Source organism: Echinops telfairi, unplaced genomic scaffold (genome assembly GCF_000313985.2).
Source record: "Echinops telfairi isolate 266 unplaced genomic scaffold, ASM31398v2 ScPeMD7_7469;HRSCAF=8507_0, whole genome shotgun sequence".
NCBI classification, from domain to species: domain Eukaryota; kingdom Metazoa; phylum Chordata; class Mammalia; order Afrosoricida; family Tenrecidae; genus Echinops; species Echinops telfairi.
In genome coordinates, this window is record NW_022111372.1 from 45,971,998 (window position 1) to 45,983,264 (window position 11,267).

The following is an 11,267-nucleotide window of genomic DNA, read 5'->3' on the forward strand; positions in this document are numbered from 1 at the left end:
AAGACTGCTGATGGAGAAAGTGCACGTGAGATTGGGTCTACCCTTCTAAAATAGCGGCCCTCCCACTGGTTTGAGGGTGCCCAGCAGGATGCTATGAAGCCCTGCTGGGCACAGCGGTACACCCGTGGGATGCTAACTCCAAGGTCAGCAGAGTTCAAAACCAGCAGCAGTTCAAGGGAGAAAGATTGGTCTTTCTCCTCCGGTGAAGAGTTACAAGCTGGGGGTCTCGCAGGGGCAGTTCTGCCCTGCCCTGTAAGCGCACTGAGTCAGAATTGACTGCATGGCAGTGCGTTTGTTTACTTTGAACTGCATGCTACCGCCTGAAGAGCCCAGTGCAAACTCCTGCATCATCCGCCCGGGCAGCTGGGGCCACTTGTCTGGCTGTTCCAGGTGCCCTCATAGTCTCTGCAAAGCTGGGGCTCTTGACCTCTCCCCATTGGCTTGTTTGTAGGGGGGAAGGGATGACTACTTAGTTCTAGCTTGGATGCTGTAAGAGGGGGCAGCTGTGGATTTGTATTCCCAAGGGGTAGAGGAACAGCCATCTGGCCTGTATGTTTGGGGTGGAGGTGGGGGAAAGAAGATTGACACACTGGAAGTACTCCTTTCATTTGGCTTGCGTTTGGTGGACATTACAGAAGACTGTGTGTAACTTGCTCTCCCAAGCCACCCCGTGGCACCAGAGTTCCCCATAGCGTTTTTTCTCTGCAGACTTGTCTTGGCAGCACTGCCCTCCCTTCTCAGGACACTGAAGAAAGCAGACATGGCCATGGATTTGCTGCCAGTGGGGGTGATGGTAAGTGAAGTTTGTTGTTTTCGTGAATTGTCGTTAGGATCGTTGTCCAGGCACGTCTCCATCATTTCTCTGTGGAGACCCCAGAGCGCCTCAAGCTTACCCCAGGACCGTGGGCTATGGAAGGACTGCTGAGAAATAGGCTTCCTTTGACCCTAGTTCATGCTCATATCCCCCTAAACTCACTTCTTGGCCCCAAATTGAATCAGCTGTGAACATATGTTAACTGCTACGAAAAGGGCATGGTGACAAGTCTGGATATTAGACGTCACCCCTCTCTTCATAGAGGTTGTAGTCTCAGCTGAGACAGACATGGAAAGACCAGAGATGCCTCTCAACAAACACCGAGCACTCACAATGCAAGGCACTGAGAGTACAAAGAAGAAAGATGGTGTTTCTCCAAGAAGCTCCTGGCTCCAATCTTAGAAAATATGATTACATGTCCAAGAAGATTCAAGAAAAACAACTTAGAAACAGGGTCATTTTGAACTGACTTTGATCATCGGGATTTATTTGTGATTCGGGAAAACCACAGCTACCCCCAAAAGAGTTTACCTGGACTCAGGCTCAGAGACTGCCGTCAGAGAGGACACAGCACGGACGTTCTCGAAGTCTGCCCTCTTCTAAAGGAATTCCCTCCCTAGTGCATTTGTATTAAATGTAGACATTGTTTTAAAATGTCGCATTCTCTCTCTTCAGTGAAGGCCTCCTTTTTCCTTCTCTGGTTTTGTTTTTTTTTTTTGCCTCCTACTTCAAACTGCCCTCTTGGGCCATTTTCTGCCTTTTCCACTTTGGAGATACATTTTCATTACTTTAATCAGTGAATTTTCCACAAAACTCTGTCCTGGGCAGATCATCTTCCAGGAACTTCAGTTAGTCATTACCAAGTCCATATTAAACATATCCACATGCAAGTTTAGTCTCTCTCCTAATTTCAGTTCCCTTTCAGAATTGTCTCTCTTCCATTCTGCCACACCCAAAGCCTATAATTTCTGACTCGGTTCCTAAGCCCATCAGAAATATGTGTCTTCCAATGGTCTTAGGCGACCGCTGTGAAAGGAGAACTGCTGGCTTAGAGGCTGAAACAGAGTGACATGCCTGTTAGCATGATTGAGAAGAAGCATTGTGGACAGAAAATCCGTATCCTTAAAATTTTTTAACAGTTACATTGACATCTAATTCACGTACCATACAATTCAATAGTTTGAATGTATTAAAAAGAGTTATGCAATCATCACCACAATCAACTCTAGACCCTCAAAAAGATGGACTGACAGTGACTCAGACATAATTGTGAGGGTGGTGCAGAACCAGGCCTGGGTTCGTTCTGTTGTACATGGGGTCGCTATGAGTTGGAACCATCTTGATGGCACCTCACAATAACATACACGTGTTTTTTGAAGAAAAAGAAAACAGTGTATGATAAAAAAAAGTATATTTAAAATGTCTGCCCTGTAGGCCATCTAAGGCCCTACCCCTGTATTAAATTCTGAGCACCTAGTAGATGACAGTAAATGCCCAAAATCTGTTCGCAGAGTCCTCACAGGGATTAAGCCGCCATTGGATTCTCTCAGACCATTGAGTGGGGCTGTGAATAGCTGTGCCTTCCGACAGAGCGCATCGGAAAGTGGGTCGATGCAGAGAATAAACCAAACCCCACTCGTTGCCCCGGGTCAATTCTGACTTGTAGTGCCGTTATCGGGCAGCGTAGAACTTCCCTCTGGGTTTCCAAGACTGATTCTTCGTGGGATAGAAAGCCTTCTTTTTCTCCTAATGCAGATGTAGTTAGGTTAAATTTTAACATCATTTGCTTTCCCTTTGAGCCATTTTAAATTTGTTCTAGTTCTTATTCTCCTTTCTTTTGGGTTAAGGTTTTTCTGCTTTTTATTTTACAATTACCGTGGTGGGAGGTTGGTTGTGTTTTGTGTGATTTTCCTTGTTTGGGGGCTTCTTAGCAGAAAAAGAAAGTATATATATATACATACACTCACATGTGTCTGTAAATATATCTGCACATTTTTCTATGTGTACTCATCTGTATATTAAGCCAACAATGAGTTCATGCTACTGTCCCCAGCTCTATTATCACATGAAGCATTCTAGCTTCTTTCTCTTCCTTGTCTTTTTTTTTTTTAATAATTTTATCGGGGGCTCTTACAGCTCTTATAACATTCCATACATCAATTTTATCAAGAATACTTGTATAAATGTCGCCATCATTTTTGAAACATTTACTTTCTATTTGGGCCCTTGGTGTCAGCTCCTCTTTTTTCCCTCCCCCCCCCATCCGTTTAACCCCTTGATAAATTATAAATTATTATTGTTTTCATATCTTACACGAACCGCTGTGTCCCTTCAGCCATGTTTCTGTTGTTCAGGTCCTAGGGGGTAAGGAGTTATGCATTGATCATTGCGATCAGTTCTCTCTTCCTACCCTCCTGGCCCCACCTTCCCCCTACCCTTCTGGCATCGCTACTCCCATTTCTGTACCTGAGGGGTTTATCTGACCTAGATTCCATGTGTCATGAGCTCTTATCTGTACCAGTGCACATGCTCCAATCTAGCCAGAACTGACAGGCAGGACTGGGGTCATGATAATGGGGGGTGAGGAACTCTCAAAGAACTAGAGGAGTGTTGTGTGTTTCATTGGTGCTATCCTGCACACTGGTTGACCCATCCTTGCCTTGTGACCCTTCTGTGAGGGGGTGTCCTATTGTCTAAAGATGGGTTTTGTGTCTCTGCTCCAACCCCCCTTGTTCTCGACAATGTGGGGTTTTGTTTGGTTGGGGGGGGGGGGCAGGTCTTTTGGTGCCTGTTACCTGATTCTGTTGTCAACACCTCATGATTGCACAGCTGTGCTTCCATGTGGGCTTGTTGCTTCTCTGCTAGATGGCTGCTTATTTACCTTCAAGCCTTTAAGAGCCCAGATGCTATACTCTTTCTTCCTTATCTTTAAACTCATACTCCAGCAGTGATAAATCTGGCTCTTACCATCTGCCATGCATTGTAGTTAACGGTTCCGTTCTGCTGTACACACCTAGTTATATTTTAGTTGCTAAAGCATTCCCCTGTAGTTCCATGGGAAACAACATTATCACCCAGATTACAGTGCTGGGATACAGTGCCTTTTCCCGCTAGTCTTACAGATTGCACTCATTTTCAAACCGATTAAGATCAGCCCCTTTTTCCTTGCTCCTTTCAGTGAGGTGGTTTTATGTAGTTGTAATACGTTTTGATTCTTTTGTTACTGCATTCCTTCCTCTTGACCTTCTGGTTTGTTTTTAAAGTACATATGAAGGTTCACTCTTTGTGCTAAAACGTTCCATAGATTTTATTTATGACACAAATACGGTATCATGTATCTGTTATTAGGGTATTGTGCAGAATAATTTTGCTCCCCCTCAAAAAGAAAAACAAGTCCCTGTCGGGGAAATGGCTACGCACTTGGTTCCCAACCAAATGATTGGTGATTTGAACCATCTGGTTGAGCAGTATTCGTCCTGCTGTCCATACAGTCTCTCCGAGTCGGACCTGACTTGACGGCACCTAACAACCATCGCAGCAGCAGCAGCTCCATGGCAGAATGATCTGGAGTCATGCCTAAAGCCATTGTGGGGTGCCTAACTATGACATGTATCGATCATGTCATTAGGTGCTCTCAAGGTGGTTCTGACTTACCTCGACCTGTAGGGTTGCTGTAGGGTAGTTATGAGCCAGATCCAACTGGAGAGCATCGAGTTTGTGTTTTGTGGATGTACAACAGAGTGAAACGCTGCCCCGTCCTGCACCATGCACACATTGTTACCGTATTTGAGACCAGTGTTGGAAGCACTCTGTCAATCCATCCCACCGAGGGTCTTCCTCTTTTTTGCTGTCTTCTACTTTACTAAGCTTGATGGCCTTCAGGGCCTGGCCCCTCCTGATGAAGTACAAGGTATTTGAGATGTAGTCTTGCCATTCTCACTTAGAAGGAGCATTCTCGTTGTACCTCTCCAGGACATATTTACTTGTTCTGGTAGTTTATGGTACTTTCAATATTCTTTGCCAACATCGTAATTCAAATGGACATATTCTCCTGTTTTGTTATATACTCTCTAGCTTTCAAATGCATATGAGGCTATTGAAAATACCATGGCTTGCGTCAGATCCACCTTAGCAAAGTGACATCTTTGTTTGGTCTTTCGGCATCTCCCCCACCCCCAACAGTTTTATTGGCACATAATTTATATATCATATAATTGAATAGTTCAATCACTCAATCATGTCAAGGGGAATTGTACAATCACCACATCTATCTTAGACCATTCCTTCCCCCCAGGACTGAATCACCTTTAAACTGAGTTGTGCAGTCATGATGTGTTCTAGTGCTCCCTCCCCCTTCCCGCCTTCATTGTTTACTCCCGAAATTCCCTTTCCTTTCCTATTGCCCATCCCTTACCCCTGCATTCCCTATTACATTTTGTATCAGTAATTATCTTTATACATCCACTCCTCCTGTGCTTCACAGCTGGGAAACCCCATAAAAAACAATAACAGCTTGCAATAAGTTCGTAACAATAAGATCCTATTGTTCTAAAGACAAAAATACAAATAATGTGGCAGTGGGAGAAGATTCCCATCAACATTCAAAAAGCCTGGGAAGAAATTTCTGTCACAGAACAACTATGAACTGCTTGGAGCCAGTTCAGGCCGTATCTATAGGGAGTTCGACTGGCCAAGTATCAGGTTCAATCCAGCATAATCAAGATACAGTTTAAAAAGGTTTTTAGCAGCAGAAAATAAAGTGAATAAGAAAAAGTAAAATAACAAACAGGAACATAAGCAAGGATTCTAACTATAAGCTGTGGAGGATGGAATTATTATTAATTATGAAAACTGATTAATATATTTCATAATTAAAGAAATTCAAATCTTTATACTATTTAATGTTAAATTGATTAAGATCTAGAAATTTAAGAGCACAAAGCAGGCAGGGTTCAAACCCACCAGGTGCCTTTGACAAAAAGATGTGGCAGTTGCTTTTCTAAAGACCGAGAGCCTCGGAAACACTATGGAGCTGACTTTATACCAGCGGGTCTTCTCACACTGTGGAGGAGAATAAAGTGGCTTAACCTGTAACAACGTGCAGTTTGGCAATACAGACTGTATTTAGTTTTCTGTTGTCCCAAGCCTTAGGATTTATTATTGAATGAAACAGTTGATCATTTCTCCCAGTTTCTCTGGGTCATGACTGAAGAGGTAGCAGTGGAAACAACTTATTTCTGTTTTACCAGTCAAGGGTTTCAGCAGAAAGACTAAGGTTGAATCATCTCAAAAGTTGGTGTTAAGTGGTGGCTGAGACCTTGACTAGAGATGTTTCATGGGATGCCGATACACGATCTCTCCATGAGTAGTAGGCGTACAGTGTGGTGGCTGAAGTGCAAAAGTGAGGATGAAGAGCACGCGAGTGGAAGTGAGCCAGGAGGAAAGCATATTGCTTTATTACTTTTGCTCAGAAGTCACTCAGCATTAATTCCATTGGTCAAGACACTTAGAAGCCCCTGCACAGATTCAAGGGAGGAAATCTGGACCTCCATTCTTGGTGCAGGAATGCTATGTCACAATTATAGGAAGAGCACAAGGGATAGGTAACATATAGGTGTGGTCATCCTGAAAGTAAATCCTGGTATGTCACAATAGGAAATGCTCATGTACTTTGATTGTCTATTTTTTAGAAATTTATGAATATTGATGTACATGTATCCAGAGATCTTCATTTGAGGATAAGCAACTTGACATTGTGATAGCATGTAACAAATCTAAATATCCCTCAATAAGAGAAATAATTAAATAAGTTGTGTTATCAGTATAATAGTGTCTATCATAGAGCTTTTATAAAAAATAGGTCTATACTTCCAGATGTGGCAAGATCTATAAGATGCAAGTAAAACAAGATTCAGAATTTTACCATTAGAAAAGGACCCATGTGTCCTGTGCATCAAATATTTCTGTAAAGAACTGCTAATCTGGGAGAAGGGAGAACACTTAACATACCTTTATGCTATTTATATTTTTTAGCATGTACTTATTTCCTCTTATTTAAAATTTTTCCAAAAGAATACTTGTTATATAATTGGATGTAAACTCTGGAGTATATTCTTAAAGCATAATAATGGATATAAATTCTGAAATACCTTCCTGAAAAAAGTTGTCTCTGAGATTTAGCATGATTATAAATTATATAATTTTTTAAATTTTGCTTTCAGGTATTTTCTCATTTTTTTCTGAAGTAACTTGTATACTTTGTGTTTTTTTTAAAAAGCCAATGAAATTTTAAAAGAAAGGGATGCCAATTTGTAGGAAGTATTGTAAGGCCCATTGGTAATGGAATGGAAAGACATATATGTGCACTTGTCTTGAGGGAGTATTCTGCCGACAGCAGTAAGAAACCATGTCATTATTATTTCCTACTGTGGTTATAACAAAGTTATAGCTTAAAATAACACAAATTCATTCGTGTACTGTTCTAGAGATCAGAAGTTAAATCATTTTCACTGATCTTATGGTCAAGGTGTCAGCAGGGCGAACTTTTGGAAACTCTTAAGAGAAGAATTTGTGTTCATGCTTCTTTCAGCTTCAGGTGGCCACCATTACTCTCTGACTTAGGGCCCTTCCTCTGTCTTCAGTGTGAATCATTGGATTCTCTGCTTCCCCTATCACATCACCTTCTGCTGACTCTAACTTTTCCCAGGTTGTTCTTAAAAGGACCATTGCAGTCATGTCAGTCCATCTGAATAATAATCCAGGATAATCTCTCCATTTTCACATCTTTAATTTAAATACATCTGCAGTGTGCCTTTTTTCATACTGGGTAACATTTACAAATTCTGTGAATGAGGATGTGGACAGATTAGGGGGTCATTATTTAGCCTACAACAAGATATTAATATAAGTAATATTGCACTTTAATATTAAATTAATGAAGAAGAATGCAGCTTCAGGATTGGAAAAAGCCTTATTAACAGCCTGCAATATGCAATGACACAGCCTTGCTTGCTGAAAGTGAGGAGAACTTGAAGCACTTGCTGATGAAGGTCAAGGACTGCAGCCTTCAGTATGGATTACAACCCAATGTGAAGAAGACTAGAATCCTCACAACTGGACCAATAGGTAACCACATGATAGATGGAGAAAAGATTGAAGTTGTCAAGGATTTATTCTTGCTTGGATCCACAATCAATGCTCATGGAAGCAGTAGGCAAGAGATCAAAGGATGCATTACATTGGGTAAATCTGCAGTACAAGACCTCTTTAACGTGTTTTAAAAGCAAGGAGGTTACGTTGAGAACTAAAGTTTGCTTGACCTAAGCCATGGTATTTTCAGTTGCCTCATAGGCATGTGAAAGTTGGACATAGAATAAGGAAAACTGAAGAAGACTTGATGAATATGAATTGTGGTGCTAGAGAAGAACATTATGTTTCATGGACTGCCAAAAAACACAACACATCTCTTGGACTTTGTCTATGTTTTGGACATATTGTCAGGGAATATCAGTCCCTGGAGAAGCACATCATGCGTGGTAAAGTAGAGGGGTAGTGAAAAAGAGGAACACCCCCAACAGGATAGATCGACACAGTGGCTGCGACAATGGGCTCAAATATAACAGTTGTGAGGATGGGGCAGGACTGGGCAGTGTTTTGCTCCACTGTTTATAGGGGCACTATGAGTCAGACCCAACTTCCTGGGACCTAAACAACAACAACAACACTTGCACTAAACATCCTTAAATAAATACCTTTATAACTTCTGTGATTATTTCCAGAGTAATATCCTACAAGTAGAATTGCAAGTTCAAATGTATAAATAGACTCTGGATAAAATACCCACCAAAAAGCATTGCAGCAATTTATTTTTTGTTAGCTCTCTTATACAACATTACCGTCCACCAGCTGAACCATGCTTCTCATGTTCTGGAGTTTTACTGAAGTTCTCCTGGGAGAACTTGCTTTTCAACAAATTCCGTCTTAAACCTGTATAGTCTTCCAAGGTCTTTGGTTTTTAGATTTTCATAATCAAATTAAACCCATCTGACAGTATAGCTTAGAAGTCTGTCTACCTGGATTCAGATCCTAAACCCCACCACTTTCTACTAGTATTACCTCTGAAAGGTTACTTAACTTTGATAATCTTGTTTCTTCACTTGGTTTGATAATGGTATCTTCCTCATGGGATTATTATGAGACTTAAGTAAGCTAATAGATGAAAAGTCCTTATAATTTCTAATGTATAAGTATTAAGAAAATATTTGTATTATTAACTTGATATCTCAGAAATTTCTTTATATTTGTATTCAACTAATGGTATTTCTTAGTACTCAAGCATTTCTCCTAAATGTATTCCTTTTTTTTCTCTTTCATTTATTTTGTATTTTAAGTAGATTGGCAGAAGTAAATATATATAAATGATTGCTTTGAAAGTTCCCATTTAAAATTTAAATTCTTTATTGTTGGGAACTTTGCCCTCTTCTCCTACCCTCTCGGCACTTGGTATGCCCATTTATCTTTGCTCTCAGTGGGTACTCAATAAATTGATGGATATTCTAAGCATGCATACACACACACACGCACACACACCAATTGTTGATTTGAAATATTTAGAATTTGGAGACATTTCTAGAATAGCTTTCTAGAAATCCCAATGTTCACCTTATTACTGCATCTTTCTGAGACCTTTGAAGAAGTTAGTCCTGAATAAATAGGAATGAATGTTTGTTACAGGAAACAGTGACATTTGGGGATATAGCTGTGCTCTTCAGCCAGGAGGAATGGAGATACTTGGACCCTTTTCAGAGGGCCCTGTACCGAGAGGTGATGCTGGAGAACTACAGAAACCTGGTCTCATTGGGTAAGGAGCTTTCCTTGTGATGCAGAATCTGCTATGGGAACAGCTTAATGCCATTTCCAAGGAGGACATTTGAATGGCTTACTCAGGTTCAGCCTGTAGGTGGCCTCAGAGATTGCTGCTGGAATAGGTCTCAGCTTCATAGAGTTAATGGTGGGCATCTCTACTACACTTTTCCTTTCTTCTGCTCCCTTAGTTCCTCTAATCCTAGAAGGTTCCAGCTCCAGCCAGAGCCCTAACTTTCTTTCCAGGACACCTTTCCTACTGCCCTCTGGTGCCTGATTTTTAAAGCTCATCTCAGAACACACCTCTCTGCTTCCTTGTATTATTCTCTCTCCTGGTGACGCAAGCTGTACCTGAGGGCTGAATGGCCTTTTATGCTTGAAACCTGTATTCTTATCCTTTTTCTTTTTCATGCACAGGGATTCCATTTTCCAAACCAAAGCTTATCTCCCAGTTGCAGCAAGGGAAAGACCCCTGGATGGTGGGAAAAGGAGTTTCTGACGGTGTCTGCAAAGGTGAGGGGCAATGATGGAAATAGTGCATTCTGATAACCTGGGGACTGCCAGTGAGGAGGCTACATTTGGAGATACTAGTCAGGGGCCTCCATGATGTGCTGTCCAGGTGGGAAATGTTGAGACGGGCATGTCCCCTCTTTCTACAGTTTTTATTAAGTGGTCCATCAGATTCTGAAGGAGAGTTGACTTCTCCTAATGTGTTGCTCCTTAGTCAGATTTCTCTTGTCATAGGAGTACAGAATATGTGATTCAATATGTAGTGTATATAGGTGTGTGATTTTTTTATAGCTTTCATTTTCTGGGCTTAGTGGGTATGGAGGCTTGTCTATAATGAAGAATTTACTATAGAAACACCTTTGCTTCCTCTTTGAGGTTCAGTCTGGAGGCTTCTAATCTGTGTCCTGAGAAAGGTTGAAGCTCTGTAGGGTTAAAAATAAATACATTTTTGTAGAAATATTCTTGATGCTGTTCTTATCCTTATCAACCTTCCCAACTTCCCCTTCACAATCCTCTCCTGGAAACCTTCCCCTACTCCAGTCTCAGAATAGGTTATGAGTCACATAAAAGTCTCCCATCTTAAAGATACTCCTTATATTCGGAACTCTATATTCTTTCCAAGTTATTTTGTGTGTGGTACCCACTCTCCTGCCTAGACCTTCCTTCTAATATGTGAATGTTGTGATTGATATTTATTTTAAACATTTTATTTTAAAACATTTCTTCCTCATGAACAGGGATTTCATTTTCAGTGCCAAAAATGAACTGCCAGTTGCTTCGAAAAAATCCTTGTGTGGTGAAAAGAGAAATCCCCCAAGACACCTCTCCAGGTGAGTGGGTGACTGGGAAATGGCATAAGGCAGTCTGTGGATGAGCAGGTCATGAGAAGGCAATACACAAGAGGCTTTCTTGGAAAATGTGAACTCTCGAAATGTCCAGAGGTTAAACCTACAAGGCATGGGACTGGCATGAGGCTGTCTGCTCCCATGTAGATCGGAAGTCTCAGAAACCCTACATGGGATTCTATGAGACAGCAATCCTCAGTGGCAGTGGATTTGGGTCTTTTGTGCTGTTCTTGTTG

General features: G+C 41.3%; 1 protein-coding gene across 1 annotated transcript in view; it reads left to right on the forward strand.

The window, feature by feature from the left end:
- Positions 1–11,267, forward strand: part of LOC101651407 (zinc finger protein 850) — a 61,762-nt gene that overhangs the window by 43,270 nt on the left and 7,225 nt on the right. Inside the window, exons 7-8 of the mRNA XM_045284677.1 lie at positions 9,548–9,674; positions 10,094–10,189. Of these exons, the coding sequence (XP_045140612.1) occupies positions 9,548–9,674; positions 10,094–10,189 (223 nt within the window). The remainder of the gene's footprint in view (positions 1–9,547; positions 9,675–10,093; positions 10,190–11,267) is intronic.